The sequence below is a fragment of the Eleginops maclovinus genome, chromosome 2 (genome assembly GCF_036324505.1).
Source record: "Eleginops maclovinus isolate JMC-PN-2008 ecotype Puerto Natales chromosome 2, JC_Emac_rtc_rv5, whole genome shotgun sequence".
Lineage (NCBI taxonomy): Eukaryota > Metazoa > Chordata > Actinopteri > Perciformes > Eleginopidae > Eleginops > Eleginops maclovinus.
The window spans coordinates 16,103,761-16,125,852 of record NC_086350.1 but is presented as its reverse complement, the minus strand read 5'-3'; the positions used below and the strand labels follow the sequence as shown (position 1 = coordinate 16,125,852).

General features: G+C 39.5%; 1 protein-coding gene across 7 annotated transcripts in view; it reads left to right on the top strand.

Annotated features, from left to right (window-relative positions):
• Positions 1-22,092, top strand: part of banp (BTG3 associated nuclear protein) — a 33,265-nt gene that overhangs the window by 1,701 nt on the left and 9,472 nt on the right. For 5 of the 7 annotated variants that reach the window (XM_063908568.1, XM_063908583.1, XM_063908602.1 and 2 more), the window contains exons 2-11: positions 140-218; positions 559-668; positions 780-979; positions 1,243-1,332; positions 1,527-1,699; positions 2,564-2,803; positions 4,940-5,098; positions 7,241-7,362; positions 8,905-8,976; positions 11,269-11,313. In XM_063908568.1, the coding sequence (XP_063764638.1) occupies positions 149-218; positions 559-668; positions 780-979; positions 1,243-1,332; positions 1,527-1,699; positions 2,564-2,803; positions 4,940-5,098; positions 7,241-7,362; positions 8,905-8,976; positions 11,269-11,313 (1,281 nt within the window). In that variant the 5' untranslated portion in view covers positions 140-148. The remainder of the gene's footprint in view (positions 1-139; positions 219-558; positions 669-779; positions 980-1,242; positions 1,333-1,526; positions 1,700-2,563; positions 2,804-4,939; positions 5,099-7,240; positions 7,363-8,904; positions 8,977-11,268; positions 11,314-22,092) is intronic. The other 2 variants (XM_063908611.1, XM_063908621.1) reach the window with 1 other exon arrangement.

Sequence of the window (22,092 nt, the reverse complement as noted above, 5' to 3'; positions counted from 1 at the left end):
AACAAAATACATAATAAGTTCATAGTCCTCAGTAATGCAGACCCAGCTGAAAGATAGTCTGCTTTATAGTATCATGTCAGTGAATAAATAATTGGCTGACTTGGTAGCTTAACCAAGTTTTCCAATAATCTCATTTCAGCTGTGAACGATGTCTGAGCAAGAGTTGGAGGAAATTGTGCAAATAACAGTGGAGGATTTTAACCAGGATGACCGGACAGGTAAGATTCTTGTGAAACAAAATGATCTATTTAGTGTATAGGGAATTGATGAAGGTTTAAATGCTCTACCCTATTGACCAGATATTGTTAAGTCATCTATTAGGCAAGGACAGCACTATCAAACATCTCAAATAATTGATGTTTTTGTGTGAGCTTACTTGATAGCATTTACTGTACAACTGTGTTATTCAAAGCCTGCATAATGAACAATTTATATTAGTTTGGGACTCGGTATCATCAGACACTTAAGATCCACAGCTTATGTCTAGGCATAGTGAAATTAAAAAGGCGGCTGTAATTTTTTTATTTTGAGAGTGTCTTTATATTCCATTCATGTCAGACATGCTGGACAATCATGAAGACGACGAAGACAAGCCTCAGAAGAAAAAGAGGAAATTAAGCACCAGCCAAGAGAATAACAACAATAACCAAGACATTTCTTTTATTAAGGTACCAACTCTGTAAAATGGACACTGTTCAAAGCTCATATGTTTTTATATATTTAGTATGTGATTTGTGAATTGAATAACACATACAGCATGTTCTTATTTGTGATTCCAGAACTTGTTGGTCTCATTCACTGCATCAATCAGCCAGCGATTGGAGGGAATTGAATCAAAGTTATACTCTCTGGATGCTACGTGCAAAGCCCTTGGACGCAAACTGGACAGCATGGTGCCATGTGCAAAGAGTCCTATCCAGGTTCCTATGGTTGCAGGGTCTCCGCAGGGGGCCACTCAAACTTGGAACAAAGTGAGATGGTAAGATACAGGTCTTTACCTCCGAGTCCATTTTGCATGGATTGAACATTGTCTTCATTCAGGCTGAGTGAGTGAAAAAAAAAATGGCGAGGCCATTGTTGATGTCAGCCTCTATAATGCAGAGTAATTGTCATTTCAGTCATCTTACAAGGCTGCATTGTGATTACAGGAGCCAGCAGAACCGAAATTAGCTAAACCTCTTTAAAGTGCAAAGTATGACGACATGTACCATTTAACCGCTACTTTTTGATTTTCTCCTTCAGTGTTGTACCACAAACAAATGTGATAGTGAGCAGTGAACACCCAAAGGGCACGATCCAAGAAGAAACACCTCTGGAGAATCTACTCAGCAAGTGAGTGGCTCACATTCACACAAAATGCTTAGTATGGACTGAGGTCAGAAATGTGGGAAGCCTTCCCAACAAGGCGCCTTTCCCACCAGGCTATCGAGGACTGTATAGTATCTGAATTACTTAAACAAGGTGGCTGCTGCAGTGATCGGCCTGTTTGTAAGACCTACTGATAACAAATGTGTGCTTCTCTACAGCACTGTTGCCAGGAAGCGTCACAACACAATCCTTGTAAAGGTCCCGGGCCCAGATGAGAGTCAGGAAGAACAGGACAGCGGCTCAGAGGCCAGTGACACTGTCTCAAATGGCGGCCATTCCAGCAATGCGCAAAATGGCCAAAATGTCACACTCATCACGCTCAACTCAGAAGGTATGACTTGCATCAAATGAGCTTATTAGCTCAATTGCTTAGCTGTTAGTCAACCTTTGACTGGAGCTTGGTTATCACATATTGGATCATGCTTTATGAGCTGATTCTGCAACTTTTATCACGCACCCCACAGGTGCTCTTTGCACCATCGGGGCCAAAGAAAATTATTCCATTGATTGTTTTGTAATAATAAAAAAAAAAATCTTACGTGGCGAACCCTTTCAGCTGGTGTCCATATGGAAGGCAAACCGTGCTTATGAGTCATATTCAGGGCGTTTGGTTCTGTTTCTGACTGCGTTGATCAACGTGATTGGTCACTTGTGTTTAATTAGCTTTGCTCAGTAATTCCTGCTGAGCCAGGGACATTTCTGAATGGGAAAACCTAAATTAAGTGCACATTGTTTTTAACTCTGTTGCTATGGTTTAGTTGGCTATTTTCAGGAAGTTTTTGGTTGTCTTCAAAGGCAAACTATTAATCATTTATTTGCAGCTGTGGGTTACCATGATAAAACTGTTATTCAGCATTAGCAAGATGGTACCATATGGTGCTCAAAACATTGTCTCTTTCTTTGTTTGTGTGTTTTTGTGTGTGGTGGATTTAACTTTTAACATACGCAGTGAGCAAACAGCCAAACCACGTATTCAGCTTAAATGATCTTTGATGATAAGTGTGACTCCTCTACTTCCCTTTTGCTGCCACATGGGAGTGCTATTGTCTAACATGAATTATCGTAGAGGCTCTGTTCTAGACTAGGTGTAGTATTTATCAATCAGGGAAACTTGTGTATAATTTACATCCTGCTCCAGCTACCAGTATTTGCCACATGTTTTCTGAAAGTGAACTGTTCCTTCTCCTGTTCTTAGATGATTACCCAGTGGGCACCTGGTTGGGAGACGAGAACAACCCCGAGATGCGTGTTCGTTGTCCGGTGTCTGCAGCTGATATGCTCCATATCACCACAAACTGTCGCACAGCAGAGAAAATGGCGCTGACACTGTTAGACTACCTTTTCCACCGGGAAGTCCAGGCCATGTCAAACCTGTCTGGCCAGGGCAAACACGGCAAGAAGCAGCTGGACCCGCTCATGATCTATGGAATTCGCTGTGAGTCCTTCTGTAACCATCTGGTATTAACAAGTATACATTTTATGCAGCCTGCTTCACTTCGTGATCAATTTCTGACAAAGTAGAGCTGGACCTGGTGGTAATCACTCCATGATAATCAGGTTTATAAAAAGGAGTGTGAGATTTACTTATGGCAAAATGACCCTCCGGTAACCTCCAAAGTGGCGTGTAGTCCCCGGTGTCTTTTGATGGTTATTACACACGTTCAGCATGGATTAATTTATACTAATACATATCACTTAGCCGGGGTTTAAATCCTTGCCCCCTTACCGCAATAAATGAACTCTCTGAGACCTTACCACATTTCATCTTTGTTCCATTATAAAGCAGCACCGAATTGAACACAGAAATAGACTGCAGTCTGTATTCCCAAGGCGGGTTACAACAACATGCATTCATCATTGCACACACATTAATATGCAACACATTTTATAACATACCAGACTGTAAATGACAAGCACATTTCTGGTAGAAAGATCATAATGGAGTCACCCTCAATTCAGTGAACGCTTTGATTTCTGATGAAGCACAGTCAGGGCTGTGATGGTAGACAGACAGATATTTATTAAAGTCCTTTGGCTATGCACTATTTTTATTTGGCCCACATTGCAGTGTGAAGAAGTGCTGAGATAGCTTCAGCTTTTCTTCAGAGAAGCTTGTGCCCCCTGCTGTAGGTGTTAATAAAAAATCCCCCATGGCATACATAGAGGTATGCAGAGGCTGGAGCGGGGCCAGGTGACTTCTGGGTGACTCATTCTTGAGAAAAAAGGAAAAGGAATGAGGGCGCAAGTGCTATGCCTGCCTGTACAGGACCCTTCAGTTGTTTTAAGGGCTGCCATACACTGCCATCCCACTACCCACAGCAACCCCGTTGTCTCGTTTCCCCCCTCAGGCTGTAGCTTTGTAGTTAATTTATGAAGAAATGAGCTGTCAATGCACTTACCCCGTTTAAACGGTTAATACCACTGAGGTAGACAACCACTAAATGCAGCTGCATCCATTCTCGCCGCCTCATATCTCTGTCAAGGCAGGTAAGATGGACTGTCACAGGGCTGTGTTTACACTGCATGTCAAGAGTAAGGGGAGCAGAAGTGAATAGGATCAGGACAGTTTTTTTCCTTCAGTTTTCATAGTAGGGTTTTTCTTGCAATCACATTCAAAATTAGTATTGACTTCACTTCTCAATAAAACTCTGACAGGTGTTGACTATCTTCTAACAAGTGTTGCACCTGGTTAACTTTCTAACAGCACTTGCAGCATCACACCAATGTGGTAGCACTTCATCGTAATCAGCTTATTGAACAGGGAAAGATAATGGAAAATACCCACATGAAAAAGTGTGTGAGGGCTGAGCACTTTAAATACAATATATTTTGAATTGTTTCAAAACAAAATGGGAGGAAATCAACCTTTTGTGTGATGAAAAATGTGCCTTTTTAGAAACAAATATATCACTTGGTGTCATATTCTCAGTCTCAAATTATCTTATCCATGTCACGGTATTTGTACTACTTCAGCACACTTTTGCAGATGAGCATTAAACACCCTGGTTCCTGCCAATATTTATTATTTTGCAACTGTTGCTTTCTTTAGCTTTGACAGTTTGAATTAAATCTAAATGTTTTGCGTCCCTCAAGTAGATTGCAAACACTGCATACAGACTCAATGACTATGCTAACATGACAGCAAGCTACAGATATGTTTTTATGCCAAGATCCAACCTTCAGATATAATGTTGAGAAACCTAAACACAAACATTGCAGCTGACAGTTTTAGCCTGTGATATTCTTACCTGTGAATTATCCTGACCACTATGGCTTGTTCTCCTGGTGTTACCTTTAAGTTTAGATGATGGCAGGGACAGGAAAATATACAGTACAGTTTGCCTGCTTACTCCAGTAAAGCTCATAGCAGCCTTCTTAGTTTCCCGCACTGCTGAAACCCAAAGGAGGAGGCAAATGAATGGACAGTGCATTGCTGGGGCAAAAGGGCAAATCCATAACACAGGGATGTGCAAATTAGAAAGTTGTTATGCAGCCATTTACAACCAAGCCACAATATGTAATTATCTATACAGTATGGAATGACCTTTGATCTCTCTGTGTGTCCCAACAGGCCATTTGTTCCACAAATTTGGTATCACAGAATCAGACTGGTACCGCATCAAGCAAAGCATCGATTCAAAGTGTCGCACCGCCTGGAGACGCAAGCAGCGCGGCCAGAGTCTCGCTGTCAAGAGCTTCTCTAAACGCACGCCGCGGAGTTCAGCCTCAGGTAAAGCACGGGGCTTTAGAGCATGTCATTCCGTGCTGAATGGTGTTTAGGATTTCATTGGGTTTTTTGTATGTGTGTTTTTCTTCCTATGTAAACGCGTAGTTGAAAACCGATAACTTAAGAGAAATGCTTAATGGCAATTTCACACCCTACGTACCCAACTGCATTTATATGCATACTAAGACCACTGATTTTCTTCAAACTACTACATCTGCTTTAAGATTCAGATGTTATGTGGATTTTGTGACAGAGAGTGCGACAATTTGACAGAGACAAACAACAACAGTGTCAGAGAGACAGAGCGTTAACATCCATAAAGAACAAAATACAGATAATAAGTTAATGATATGATGAGCAAGCACGTATATGACCGGAATGAAATTCATCAGCTTACACACTAGATCATTTTAATAAAAATATCCCATTACACTTAAAGCTTCAGCATCTATAATCTGTAAGGATTTATCAGAAATAACACCTACCTGGCTCCACTTTCATAAGTCCTTATTGAGCGATTATGTTGCTATGTTTCAGCGACAAATAAGGTTTAAAAATCAACCAACGACCCCAAAAAGAGACATCTGCTACTATTTATTCCTATTGCTCATCGGCCAGTGACACCCTCATTGCTTTTTAGTTTGGATTGGTTTCAGTGCTGGAGCATGTTACATAACTTGATTTTGAACTCTGATCTGAGAATTTGAACTGGTGCTCAGCCAGTTTGAAAGGAAGGTTTATTTTATTGAGGTTAGCCACCAATGAATAGTATTTTTTTTACTAAATATTGTAGAGACTTACCATTAGCATTACACTTATCCAAATAAATAGGGTGCACATTACATTTTGGCATTACCAGTGAAGTTCCATATTTACCATGCAACCTTTTTTCTCATAAATTGGTTGTTATTCACTAAAAGACAAATGATTCCAAGTACAAATCCACTTTTTCTCTTATTTCCTGTTAGAATTTTTTACAGAAAAATGACTATGTATTGTGTAAATAGTCAACAAACACAGGAAGCTTAATACTTAATACAGATGTTTGTAATCTGCACACAAAGCCTGCTGTTCTCCCATCCCTGTGAGCTATCACCTCTCACCTCTGACCACAGAGAAATAAGACTGCAGGGGAAACTCCAAATATCCTGTGAGCCCACACTAGGGGTGGATTGTCAGCCCTTCCTTTTCAGGCCACACACACCCCAGAGTGTACAACAAAAATACTAGTTCAGATGTTGCATGCACAAACATGCTAAAACACACACCAAACAATAATTTCTTATTAAGTCAGATTACATGTTAATGGACCGGAAAGAGGTAATTCTCCTCCTCTTAAAACCATTACTTATCAGTGAACGAGCAAGAAGCGCTCAGACCAAAACTGTAGTTTTCACAAGCCACCTGGCTTTTGCTTCCTCATCTGGCAAACAAACGCACTGATGATTATTTACATAACAGTCCATAGCAGTAATAACGAAAGATGGAAGGCAGCCTTTCTTTTCAAAGCAAAACAGAACTTTGGAGGGTATGCAAAGTGATCTTTTTTTTACTTTTAAAGATGAAGTCTTTTATTTGTAATTAAAAAAGTGTAAAAATAAGTATGCGGACTGCTTTTCTTAGCCCTTTTAACTGCTGCATGTTATGATACCAGTAATGAGAAAATCCTTCTCCGAAACGCTCTTTTAACACCACATTTCTTTTTGGGGGGCTTCTGTTATGAATTACACTATACCCAGGCCTTTTTTTCTTTTCTTTGCTCGCTTTCTTGAGATCTTTTAGTAGTTTCAGAGCTGCGACGGGTCCATGCAGGGGCTTCAGGCTGCTGGTGTGAAAGCGGGTGTTTAGACTGAGGCCTGGAGTTTGTGTTTGGCTGCTAGATCATGTGTGTTTGGGTGGCTAGCTGGAGAGTCCTTGTTGTATATTTAGGCGTTTGATGAAGTATAAACACAGCATCATCCAGCAGATGGCCTGGGCATTAGCCAGTTGTTGTTATTTTTTTCAGGAGGGATTACTAAGTGTGTGTGTGTGTCCGTGTCTGTCCGTGTGTGTGTGTGTCCGCCGTCCGATGTGTGGAATCATCTCACTGTATTCATTACCTACTTTTACTGTACACATGACAATTCTGTTTGTCCTCCCAACCAGAGGGAGGCATGGGAGACGAAACGGGACACATTGAGGCTGCCACCCAGCAGACCTTGCACTACACACTGGCCAATCAACAAGTCCAGTTTCACCGTATCGGCGAGGATGGACAAGTTCAAGTGGTGAGCGTCCAACATGAATCCATAAGCAGACATTTGTGTTTGTTGGTAAACACATTAAAGTAGTCTCTCTAACACTAGCAACACGTACTCTTAGGCTCACTGATGTAATATGATGCTGTCATACAGCAGGGTTTGTAGGCTGAAAGGTCATTCTACCCACCGAGGTGACACAGAGCGTTTTGCAGGAATATAGTGCAGCTTATGTCAATGAAGGCGTGGCCCAAAATTAACAAGGAAATGACCTTGTAGAGCTGCTGTGCCCAAAGGTCACAATCAGGCCCACTACAGCGTTATGGGTGGGCGGACAAGGTGGAAGGGACCGCATCTCTCATACCATGTCCTCCCTGTGACCCGGAATCACCAAAAACACTCTTACTTTGAACCAGTGAGGAAGTTATTATTCCTTGATTTAACTTCATGGCATCTTGAAAGTCTTGAAGAAATCACTTTTGGAGTAAAGCTTTTTAATAAAGTCTCCTATATTAATCCATTGTTTTTTCATTTAGGTTATTAATTGAGTGAGAACAGCTAGTCCCGGCTTGTTTACTTGTTAAATATTCAAACAGCTGGTTATGGATACACACAAGCTGTGAGATGTATTTCATAAGATTTTTTTACGAGGAAATGTAACAAAAAAATATGCTTGTTTTTAGATTGCAAAGTCACCGTTACCAACAAAAGAATGCAATTATAACACATGATCTGAATATATTCCTTGCACATTTAGGGGAGGATTTTGTGCCTCATCTACGCATTGGTACACCGGGTGTATTTGATGACAGTGCTGAATTTGCAGGCTCACTTAATAAAGTAAAGAGCAGGCATAACAAATGGAGGGCGGAGTGTATTAAAGGGTGCAGCTGAGCCTGAAATGTATTTAAAACAGCAGGGGAAATCAAGTATACTTACTTATTTCCTTAATGAAAGCTCATGATTTCTGGTAAAACACATAGTTGTTTCTGTAATTCTTTAGCGCTTTGTGCAATGTAGTTGCATTATGTTTGACATATCTACGGTTGACATCTCTAAAACTCAGCAATTTTAATACATAATACTACGGACAGTATAACATATAAAGCGATCTCTGATTCCAGTCACGGGCAATGTGCCTCGAATGCGTTTAAGAAATATGGAGACAAAATTAAAAAAATGTCCCTCTAACTACTGAAGCGTCATGCACACCTATAAATACATCGCAAGATATAAGCAATGTGAATTTTGATCCCCATCTCTTGTATAAGTCACACTTTTGAAATGAATTCCTTATTGGCCGTAATGAAGAGAAGGAATGTTTACAGCAAATAAACCCAGTTTGATTCTTCATATGGGGGACTGACGAATGTTTGTTGTTTAGGGCACACTACAAAACATTTCCTTTAATCACAATTTATAATTGTAAAGTGATTTTATGTGGATTCCTTCATAGTTAAAGAGATGTTTAGGAATAAAGGAAAACACGCCTTTTGCAGATTCATTTCTTGACCACATTTGTGTAATTGTTCCAGCTTTAGATTTCTCTCATTCTTCATCTGTGTCTTTCAGATTCCACAGGGTCAGTTGCACATTGCCCAGGTGCCACAAGGAGAGGAGGTGCAGATCACACAGGACAGTGAGGTAAGTGTTTGTGAGAATAAAAGAGATAAGGAGAAACAGTCCGCCTCACTTTTTCTTGAGTCATCCTTCCTGATAAATTAGGTGTCTAAGCAAACATGTTGGTCTGGAGAGTTTGTCTCCAGACAGCATTAAACTGTTACAGTGAATGTGTGCTTGAGTAAGAAGTGGTTTCTGTCAGTATGTTGTGTTTGAAGTCTGGTTTGTACTTTAGTTGCCTTCAGGCTAGCTGATAACTCTCTTCATTTAACTGGCCATTTGAAATCATTCTTTACATCTGTGTGTGCATGTAGATTCAGCTAATGCCCTCTTGATTTTTCCGTGACTCAACAGACAGAAAGATTCACGTTTTTTTAAACTTCTGAATGGTAAAATTGATATACAGCTCCGGAAAAAATTAAGACCACTCCACATTTTAAAATCTCTACCTGTATGGCATCCATTCCAGTGTCTGTTGAATTCCAACACAGAGAAAAATGGTCAGTAGTGTACAGAATACAATAATAAAAATGTAACTCAAAGACATACCTATAAATAGTAAAACAAGAGAAACTGATAATGATGAAGTGCTCTCTTATTTTTCTTAGGGCTGTGTTAGCATTAATTTATTAATAATTGAATCATTAATGTTTTTGGTTGAGAACAGTACTCAACAATAACTAACAAATGGACCGTTGCAGATACAGTATACAAGTTGCATGAATACTGTAACTTACATTTTGCAGCAATAAAAATACTTCTTAAATATTTTTGGGGTAAAAAACGCAGAATACTGTCCAGCACATTACTCTACAAAGCTACAGTTTCCTTTTGATAAGGCTCTCTTTCACATTGAAATCTCGCCAAGTGTTGCTTCAGGAAATCAGGGTTGGTCCCTCTAAGCTCTGTGGAAGGAGAGTTTTAAACTTCAGGCTATTTCCCTTCTTAATAAACAAAACGAACAGCCATTTTAAAGAGCACGCTATTATTTTTCATCTGTCCAAAAGGTTTGTTACCCATTTGCCATTTCAGTTTTTTGAGCCCTGTATTTTTTTTTGCCCATACAAATAGCCATCCCAATGAACCTGTTATACCTGACAACATTTAAGTCATTAGTGAATTTAAGCAAAAGCAGATGTTTAGTGTTTATATATCCTCCTGCTTTTGCATGGGGTTATGCCTTTTGTTTTTACATAATGCCCAGATGTCTCATGCCCACACCAGACATGCACTCTACATGGACACACAGCATTGGCATGTATCTAATTCCAAACCACATGGACTGCTGAAGAGGAATTTCCACATCAGCATCACTGTTAGGGTTTTGTTTCTTTTCAGGGTTGTGGATTATGTCAGGGCGCCAGTCTATGTACACACATACGCGTGTAATCACATACTGTATATGACACGTGCCACACATAAATGACAGCTTCACATATGTGCAAAAGCAGTTGACACCTTGACGCAGTGTTTTTTAAATTTCCTGTTCAGTTGTGCTAAAGGACAAAGAAATGCACGATTGAGTGAAGGAGACTGAGGCTCTAAAGCCTTTCCTGCTCTTTGTGGCTGAGCCCAGATTTTTTTTTCTCGCCTTCCTATTCCATGACATTGTTTGTTTTTTTGAGTTCAAAGCTTAGCAACAAAATCCCACTTCTTCCAACTGCCACTCATAGAATATGTTTTCATTAGGAACGGGCCCCTTTCATCAAAGATATTGGTCTCAGCATGCTTAAAAAGGAAATGAGCTGTTGGAAAGATCACACTGCTCTCTCACCATATGGCAGCCCAAAAACCATTCGATATATATATATATATATATATATGAAATCAATTGGCACAAGAAAACAACTGAGAGTTGAGGTTGGATAAATATGGCTTAAAGGATGTCCTCTCTTATGTGGTCTTGTTAACACCACTGTGGGTGTTCAGAAATTTCACAATGGTCATTGCATCTTGATGAGATTGCGATATGCTTGTGCCTTTTGTAAATGGGTTTTTGTTTTTGTTTACAAGAGCCTTGGTGAAGCCAGAAATGACACCATTGTTATTTGCAAGGACATGCTTTCAACTCTTCAAACTTGTAAAAACTGTTGTGATGTGAGTCACTTATTTAACACTGACATAGTGTATTATCTCATAATCACAATCTCACTGTAGCACTACTTAATGGCTTGAATTACCTTGTGACAGTTCCTAATGAAGGAGTCCTTATAGGTTAAGGGCGATAGGTGGGCAAAGAAATGGGCAAGATGTTTCCTTTTTATGGCTCAATGATATTGTGTGTATTTTGACATGACATGTATTTCTCTATTTCAGGGAAATCTCCAGATCCACCAAGTACACGTCGGTCAGGATGGACAGGTAAGAATAGTTTCACAGTAAGCAAAGTTATTTAAATTCACGTAGGAATCCATGCTCATGATAAAGCACATATTTTTGCCCTACCACTTAGTTTTATGCATAATGTGTTAATTCCTCAAAGACAACATGTGGTTAGAAAATCTAGAATCGTCTTTCTCATTGAGTGAGTGCGTGTCCCCTGATGCTTATGTGTGAGTAATATGTTGCTGAAGGTTTTGCCAATGATCATTCACAGGGGGTCACATTCTAGACCTTTGTCCTGAAGGAAGAGATAAAACATGTTCCAACTGGTTCACTGGAAAATTATGGGCCTGTTGGGCCCTCTAAGGGAAGGCCGTTATGGGTCAGGGGAGACTTCAGAGATTTGGTCCAAGGTTAACTGGAGCACACAGATGTAAAGAAAAATACTTAATTGAAAACAAACGTTTCGACGTCAGGTGCATCATCAGAGTCCTATTTCCAACTTCCCTGTGTTTTTTAGGACATCTAAATAAGTGTTGATACAAAATGCGATCCAAGCCAGAAATAATGTATCTACAGAACCATTCAAAAAGGATTGCAATAATGAGAAAGAAATACAAGCTCACTGTTTACTTATGCCAAAGAAAGACTATACTATTGGCAGAATTAGGTATTTAAAGGGGAGTTTCTTGTCAACGCATCAACAATGTGTTTTTACATTTAATGTTAGTCATCAAAGCGCATTGTGTGTACCATTGAGCTCTAACGAATGTGCTGAATGCAATTCCTTCCTCATAAAACATTATGTTTGTGTTGTATCTAGCATTGTTTTCATCCATGTTTACTAGCTAGCAGCCTTCTTTTGCACAGCTTTTAGCTTTGCTGCACAAATCAGTATGCTTCAACCACCTGTAGATCAGTGGAACAGATCAAAGCAGGGATGTGTACAGCACCACTCGAGTGTGTGTATGTTTATCCTGGACATGCACACACAGGGTAAAGAAAACAAGGATCCACTTATAGAAAAACGGCTCCATAGTACTCCATAGGGAACATATAACATGCATGCAACATATTACTTATAATTTAACCATTTTGCCATTGGAGGCCAACCAACATAGTAAGAAAAACGTTTAGCTTGATATCTTAATGAAAAGGACAACATTTATGACACAATTGTAATGGTTTTGTGACAGCAAGTGTCAAAACCATCCATATATGGTGGTTTAATGTCACGCTAAGATATCAAGCTAAATGTTTTTTTTAAGTTTGACAGTTAGGTCTGCTATGACATGTTTATGACAGGTTTTGTTGTCTTGGTTTATGTCAAGTTGTCATAACAAGGACATCTCAAACAGTGTCACCTGCATCAAAAGTGATAACTTACCGAATGTCACTTAACAACAACTGTCATAAGTATTCATTAATGTTTATGACAGGTGTCATGTCATGGTTATGACAATGTTATGTCAGTTTTATGAACACCCATTCAAGTAAAGTGTTACCAAAGTTTGTAACATGCAAATGCTGCAATGGCTAAGCACATTGACAATATGATCTTTCAGCACTTCTATAAATAATTAGTAAATATTTCAAATATTGTAATAATGATTTGTAGTTGGAAGAAGGTCTAAAAAAATATGTATAGCTTAATGAATGTAGGTAATTCTATAAAATTGTTATTATGTATTAGTGTATTTGATCCCATATATGAAGCAAATATGTGACTTTGAATATCATAACTGTACGTAAGAAATTATTTTATTAATGATAAAATACATTTCAATCAAAAATCGGTCATTATTATTAATGTAGGTGTTCTTTTTTTGCCATACAAAAACAATTCAATCTCCTAGTCGTATATAATACAGTTGGTTATAATAATCATTCACTAATTAGAAACATACACCCACACTGCCCTAACAACATATGCACTGGGTGTGTGCATAACCACACCTTGGATTGTTTCTGTTGCAGTTTCTCTGTTCTTTCTGCCGAGATCCAAGCGAGTCTCTATTAAAACGGAGCTGGTTTGTGTATGACCAATGCAGGCCACATATGGACGCCTGCAGTCTAACACATCATTTCACATTCATGATTTCATGATGTTTGTCTAGAAGCAAGACTTTAAGGGAGGACATTCTTTCTCACGCTGCCCATCTGGTAGTTAAACTATCTGGTGTTGTTTTTTTTAGAACAGGTGCTTTTATGCAACAGCTATTAAGGTTGTTTTTCCTCCTAAAATGTGAATGAAAGCCAAACATTTCGTTTACCTTTTTTCTTTTAAAAACAATTATTTCCACATGACTCCCTCAAAAATAGTAGCAACACTTTTTGTGACATTACTCAGTCATTGTGCCTGACAAATAATTGATTGTACTTGCTTTAATTGGGTCAACACAGCCCTATGTTTTGGTTTTCAATAACCAATACAGATTACCTCAACTAGCTGATATGGAGGCACAGATTGCACACGCTGGTTGGCTGTGATCTTTGTGGTGTTTTTCGGATGGGGGCGGCTGTGTTAATGCAGCCCAAAGATCTGGCATAATACCACAGGGTTTGCAATGAAACCTGATGGGAAGACAGCCCATAAGCCAATCGGATATGTGCATGTACAAATTGTTGGTATAAAACTATGTAACATGAACAGCCTGTCTTTCTTATTTTACAACGAGCATAAAATGATAGTCGGTGTCAAATCTGTCCAGAGTTGTACAATTATTCCTCATAGTATTATCAACCACTGGCTGTTTTGGCATCTGATAAGCTTTCAAACTCGTGGAACTATTACTCAAACCCGCCATATTCCAAAGCCTCACCAGTAACGTTAAACTACACGGCTCTACCAATGCAGCCTTTTGAGTTTGAAGACTCGTAGTATTGTCGTAAAAAGTCAAAGATAGAATATACGGTTTTAAATTAGCCGCTTTGTTGGCTAAATCATTAGAACAGTACTCATATTTCACAAATGTCTGACTGAAGGATTTTATTGCCAATGAAAACCCTTAAAAGTGAATTTTAAGTTTCTGCCTATTTTTATACCCAATAAAGTAATTCATACTTTGCAAACTGACATAACTATCCCCCCTACTACGTTATGTCAACATGTGGGGTAAAGAAAGAGTAACATGCCACCCACTGTCTGGAAACCTTTTGCTTTCTAATTCTCAGTTATATTTTTTATAGTCAAATTGTGTTGTCCTCACTGCAGTGTAGCAACTGTAGCTATACAACTAGCTAACTCTGATGCAAAATGACGACAAGTCGTAGTGAACGTTTACTTGCTGTTTACTGTGGCTTCCAAAATCATCTTACATGACAGAGTGAAAACTGTAACAAAGGAATAAAGTTCGACGGTTTTAGCATAAATGTAATATAGTTGTAAATATATGTAAATAAAAAGTTGTACCTATGTGTAGTCTTTCCTTTTTAAACAGTATTTTAACATTAACTTATTAACATAACAATGAATTTGTACTTACGACGTTGCTTCTAGTGCTAACAACCGATGTATTTGACGTGTATAGATTCTGTCTGTTTACTTTCCACTTTACAGGAAAATGGCCGTTTCTTACCCCTAACTCCGCGACAGCTTGTCAAAATAAAAGTCCCTTAAACATTTTGCCTTAATGGCAACACACAAATTATAATTTTGTTATCTTCGAATTCACTTATTGGCTCTCCTAGTGCACGCACATATGGGATGTGTCTGCTTTATATGAGATATTTGTGGTTGTTTGTATCGTTTTATTTGCTATTTAGCTCTCTGTTCTATTGATTGAGGTAGTCGCCACACATCTCCACGCTCCATCTCTGTCACACAGTCATAAACACACTCGTTTGCTCGTGTCCTAGAATGACCTCCTCACCAGACAACATGTTTCTCTGTGTTTTTGAACTTTGAAGTTTTGCCCAGAGCCTTTTTATTTTTTTGGCAGCCAGTGCCTTTATTATAGTGACAAATGAGAAATGGGGAGACAGAGGGGATGATGCGTGGCAAAGGGTCTCAGGCTGGGTTCGAACCTGGGTCCAACGCATGGGGATCAAACCCCAGTATATGCCTGCCAGCTCTACCCACTGAGCTATACGACGGTCCTGCCCAGAAGTTTTTGAAGATTTCCATCAGCTTTATCGCATTTCAATTATATATGGCATAAAATAGGCTGTTTGGAACTTTAGTGTTGGATATCCATACACATTAGCCTACTTACAGATTGACCCCGAATGTTGCAAGAACAAAACGGAAGAGCCTCTACAACGGCCTGTATTCCTTTTGCGGTGTCTTGGAGCCTAGTCCAATAAAAATCTCCTTTATTTTCCCTTTCTTTTTTTGCTCATATTTCGATTGGGTCTGTAAATTGATACGAGTATAGTGCCAAAACAAACACACAGGGACTTATTCTTTAAACTTCATGCTGCAGGTCAAGCATTTCACACGCATGCAGTAGTACTAGGGTGGCAGTGACTCCTCATTTTATATTGTTCAAGTGTCTTGGAGCGGGGAGCAGGCCACTGTTAGGTCAGTTCTTAAATCTGATGAACCCCATAAAGCACATAAAGACACTCGGGGGGGGAAATGGGGGCTTAACAAGTATGATAGTGATAACACTTGTTCAAGGAGATGAATCAATTTGACCAGATATGTTCACAAACTATTTACATGTTATGTCTTTATGATGATTGAAGTGTATTTTGGAGTAGTATTTGTTAAGAATATCATACAGAGACAAGCCAGATCTGACTTAATCCTGATATGTGCTGTCTTAAATGTCTAATGTGTGTGTTTACATAAAGGCTTAAAATAAGCTTTGTGTTATGTCACTGTTCCTGTTATCTGGCAGAATACTGCTGAGGCTATCTTAGCGTGACCTAGCATTCATCACATAAGTGCTCTCCTTTTGTTTTCTTTCTTTGGGGCGATTCTCTATTCTCACTCTCACACCCATGACATGTAGCTGTGCTTACATCTGTCTTTATGAGGCCACCTGCCACATCAAATCACCTAGGTCACATTAACGTCAGATGTTCACACTCTCAGGTCGAATCTTGACCGCATTAGGATCAATTGCATCATAAAGAAAAGTTGTTGCGTCTCCAGTTGTGATTTTTAAGAGCTCCACACAGCTGTTTTTGCACTCTGTGGCTACATCAGGGTCTCTTTTATCCATTCACTTGTTGTCCAATGTTGTCTATTTTGTCTCTAGGCAGTATTTCTTCCATTGAGAGTCCCATTGAGTATCAAAATCCCCATCTCTAGGTTTCCTGCCTCACATTTGTCCGATCTCAGTTCATGTTGAGTTACATTGATTCGTCTACAATCCATACAAATAATGGATCATTTATTTACTGTACAAATATCGGTATATTGAAGGGTAAAGTTGCATTGAAAAGATAGGTCTAAATCTGGCCTTCGAAGCTGCATTATGGAGGTTTAGTTATAACTCCACTGATTTCTTTCCCCAGAGAATGTTATGGGTTTCACAGTCTGAGACGGTGGGCCTCCCTTCAGAAAAAGCGGATCAATAGGATCCTGATTAGGTTATCTGATCTCATAGACATTCAACAATTGAGCAAAGAGAGCCTGTATTGCTGTTTAACATACGTTCAGACTTAAAGGTCCCCTGTTATGCAAAATACACTTTTTTATGTATTTTATACATAAGTGAGTCAGAAAATACAACCCTCTCTTTTTTTCCTCTTTACCCACATCTTTAAAAAACGGGGCTACAAACGAGCTGATCCAGATTTGCTGCCGATATGACGTCATAACGGAAATGTGGACTAGCTTCACATTGAACTCCTGGCAACGTCCCACCCACGTGACACGTCTCAACCTAGCATCTGCAATATACAGTCGCGAGCTGAATCCCCTCCACAGCACCTTTGTGTCTCTGTCTGCAGGAGGGACTTAGAATTGTTGTATATATAATAAATATAATGTCTCTGTTCTAGTGGTAAACACTGAGAAGTGTTTCAGAAATAATGCTTGATGTGGTTTGGAACATAATATGGGGTTTAATCACGGCAGCGTTTAGCTGAGTCTCTCCGTTAGAAACTTCTCTCTTCAGACAGAGATCATGACGCTGCAAAGGGGCATGGCCAGCTTCAGCTCAGCTCAAATTTAAAGCGAGAGTCACAGAATCAGCACTTTTGAAAACAGGGCTGAAACAGAGGGATAGTGGACATGCTATAATCAATGATCTGTTTGGTATTTTGAGTAAAACACGTCAGAGACATGTTTTTTAAATATTTTTGAGACCTTTAATATATGCCAACAAATATATTAAAAAGGGTCTGTCGTTTGGCATTTAAATTTGAACTCTTGGTAAATTGGATAACCAATAATATATGCCAAACTACTGTATCCATGAAATAAGTCTTTTAATAAATCAAACACATTAACCTTTTGTCTCATTTTGATAAATAATGTTAAAAAAACACTTCAATTTGATCAGCCCCCCCTAAAAATGTTGGCACATGGTGACCTCCCATTTGAAATCCCCTCTTTTAATTGGTTTATACAAAATCAATCTTTTTGGTGTTCATTCATATTTTTCCAAAAGCTGTCATTATATTGTAGGCAGTTTATGCAGACTGTCCCACAGGACATAGATTTCCGCAACAAGAATTACTTTAGATGGCAAGACACTGGTATGCCATTCTGTTTGATGTGTTGTCTTAGTTTGTTGTATAAATCTTCTACTTGTTGTGTTCAGCTCTCTTTAATGTTCTGAATGGGCCGGTTCCACACTGCATGTTGTTGTTGTCAGTATTTTTTCCTTTCCTCATGTATCCTATTCCTGGGAGAAAATTAGTTGTGTTTATTGGCTAAACACTTTGTGGTTATCGAATTTGTTTATTTTAATCACGATTATTGCTGCACGGACAATTCTGCATTGCTAAAATGAAAGTCTTACCTGAGTGATTATTTGATCAGGAAATCAATACAATGCTACCTCTTTAAGGAAAAAACACACAGTAGTGATATTAATAACCCTTTAGCTTTCTCTATAGAGGTTTCGGTGCATGAGTACATCAGGTTGTCCTTCTAGTTTTCGGCTTACTGTTGGATATTTCTCATGAAAAGAACATAAGACAAGACTTGTTTTCAGTAATAGATAAGTGAGAGCAGGCTGAAGGATAAGAGGTCAAATCCCTGCTCAAGCTTTGAGAAATTGAGGCCTCTTTGTAGGCGAGGAGAAAGGTTGTGTTACAATTCTGAGAGGGATGCAGACTGACCTCTGCCCTCTGTCCACCTTTCAGGCTCTAAATTGTCACTGGAGATTTACTGCATGCAATGAGCAGCAAGGTGTTCTTCACAAACACACTTCACTATTCTCTTTGTTTGTTTCTCTAACTGCTCATGCACACATCACATCTGTGTAGCACAGCTGCAAATGGTTCTGTATCCGCTTTTATTTCGATGTATGGCAACTTAGACCTGAAATTAGTGGAACTGTGCCAATTGAAAGTCAGAGCAAAGCTAGAGCCAATGTTCTCCGCCAGCTTATAAAAACCCTCTCATGGAGACGGAAGAGAAGGCAGACTCATGAAACTATAAAATAACTAGCCTTTTACTGCATTCCCTGTCTGTCATAGCTTCTTATCTACTGCCCTTCTCTCTCCGTGCTGTGAACCTACCCTGCACTGATGAAGACCAAATGGAGGATCGGTAGATGAAAGGAGCGGCTGAAAAGAAGGAAGGGAGTTAGAAGAAAAAGATGGGGAGAGGAAAGTCAAAAAGGGACACCGTCTGGAAGAGATGTTGTGTCCCGTTCGTGATTGAAAACTGAGAGCAGTAAAGCTGTGAATCACAGAAAAACACATGCATGGTACCAGGTGCCACATAAAAAAAAGATTCCCTCTGCTAGCTTGGATGGTTTAGGCAAACACAACGTGTCTGAAATAACCTTGGATGCCCCATTGTCTCTCTTCAACATTTACAGTGGTCTTTGAACAACCTTGAAAACAGGAAAAAAATAATAATTGGAATCAATTTTACTGATCCATCATGAGTCATATACTGGTGATGGACCTGAAGGCCGCCCATCTGGGGCTTACAACATGATCATCGAGAGTCTAATGACAGGCCCCCCCACCCTTCTTCCTTCCCCTAGTTGAACCTCTGCCACCCCTTCCTGTTAGCACATGTTGCGGTGCATCTGTTGGACCCTCCCAACGGCCTTGTTGAGGGTCCGTGTGGGAACTGGGTCACAAGAGTGTCCAATTCGGCACTGGCCCCTACATGCATGCTGCCAAGACCTGTAAACACAGAACCAGGAAAAGTAAAAGCTCTATGTTGCTAATGATGCGGCACAGAGGGAGAAAGATTTGTCAAAAAGTTCATGTAGTGGATGATGGCCAAAAATGTAAAACTGAGGTAATTAAAAATGGATAAAGAGAGACCAAATGAATTGGTGGGTGGTGAACCCTCTGATCTCATGTTGTACTGCAAGTGTTGATGCTGCAGTTGTTTGAGTCATCAGCTCCTCAAAGCCTGTTGTTAGTTAGCTTCAGTAAGAGTCTGGTGTCCTCTGACAGTATCTCTTCATTTGTCAATTCTACGCTCAAAGCAGATGGTTGCACAATCTGCAAGGTTAACCTCAGAGAATCAGGGTGTGATTTGTGCTGGAATCAAACTGCTGGCCCGTGGCCCGAGTTACTCTTTTGTCCTCTTTCTCTCTTTCCCCTCATGAATGTTGATTCTCATGTGCAAAGGGTTCCAGAAATTACTGTGATTCACCGTCCAGGGGGAGGGTAAAAATGAGATGAAAAGATAGAAACAAGATGTTTTATAACCAATGTTTAGTGTAAGTGGGTTTTACGTAAGCAGTCAATGATTTAAAGAGCTAGTGGTGGATCATGTTTCAAAGGAGTATTGGTCTGCTTTGTGTCCTTGTGACATCATGGCCGGGAGATAAAGGGCCACAGATCGAGAAATCCTTAGTTCTGAATTTGTGCGTAGGTGTGTGCGTTAGTAACTCAGCATTTCTGAGCAGTATAGAGGAGGGTACCCCCAGTGGTGTTTTCTTTTGTCTTTGTGGGCAGAGCCCTGGTTCGCATGGGTGTGTGAGTAAGAGGGACCAGATGTTTTATATTCATGCCGGCGTGACTCACCATCGGCACAGGCTTGGTGCAGCCCTCTCTCATCAGTCCCAGGCCTACAGAGCTCATCATCCGTCAGTTCCAGATTCAGTACGATCCAGGCAGAGACAGCAATTCTTACAGCAATAGTCAGTGCGTTTACATGGACTCTGGGTTAATTATATTATATTCTGTCATGTAAACAACTTAATCAGGATATTTGACACACATTTGCCTCATGATTGGAACAAACAGTATTTGATTAACAGATAGGTTACTCACCAGTCTTTCAGATGACTCCTGGCTTATAAATGGCAAAGTTAGTTTTCTGGCTGATTTTATTTTTTCAACCACAAAAATGAAGTAAAATAGATGGAAACGTCCTCGGGGAAGAAAAAAAGAAGCATGACTAGCAGGGTTGCAACAATAAAACGTGTTTGTTGAAATGATAGAAAAACAGATTACATAACCAAAACTGCAACTAAAGGTGTTTTTCACACTACACATTCTTTTGGAAATTAACATGATTAATAAATGATGTCAGAGAAATCACCAGCCAGATGTTTCAGATGGATGTTAATCGATGTGAGTCAATCCTCTGAATGGTTTGTTTTATTTGTGCTGGCAAATGTACAGGCAGCCGTAAATCTAATTGTTTCTGATGGGATGTTTTGATCTGTCAGACTCCAGCGTGCTACATGCTGATGAAAGATGACAGATGTCTGTCATGTCAAACGTGAGATTGAAGTAGAACAGTTCGATTCTTTGCTGCCGTTTGACAGAGTGAAAGATTTTGGGACCCATTGGGTCCTCTTAAAGATAATCCCTGGATGCGCTGCTTGAATGGTCAGTCTTACGTCATCTTTAACCACATGTCTTAAAACAACTTTTTCTAAGCTTTTTCATTTGTTTTCGTATACTACAGGAAAGTTGACATCACATAGGAATACAAATGTGACCACTTGAAAGGCTAAACTATTTTTAATAAATGTTGCCTTTTGGACCTTACAACGCTTCTTCACTAATTTATTGCTATTTATGATAGTGTAGCATGATCCTCATTTGAAACTGTGCTGTAATACCAGGTTTAAACTGAATGAAAAGAAAAGCTTTGCAAAACTTAAATGTGGACTCTAAGCTGCAAATCAACCATCTTAATAAAGCCTCCAACTTTCTGTTGAGGAAAAGTCATTGTGCATTTACATATTCTTTCTCCAGACAAGAATAAGATGGGGAGATGGGTATTTTGTGAGGCAGTATATCTTTTTCTCTAGCTCCATGGAATCACAAAGGATAATTGGAAACACTAAGTGATTATCCTAAGTCATGAGTCACCAACACTGTTAAAATCCCTTAGTTATATAAGACAGGAAGAACAGAAAAAGTCTTCAATGGCATGTTCTTCCTTTTGGTTTTAAGGGTACTTAGTTTTAATTACAACTGTTATTTTTTTCAGTCTCCTTGTGATTAGTTGGTTCAGGATTAGAATTCAAGTCAAGCCGTGTTTGTCATAAAACCTTTCAGAACCCTTTCAGATTCTGACTCCCAGAGTGCTGGTGGGAGTTGTGGAGCAAAGGATGCAAGGGAGGGTTTGATTCGTTGCAGGTGTTGAGCTCTGGTTTAGGAACACTGTCAGGGTGTGGGTGGAGATGGGAAGCTGTGGGCCATATTACGAGGTCATTGAGAGACATAAAGATTTACAATAGGACATTTTTAGGAGAATAATGGGTT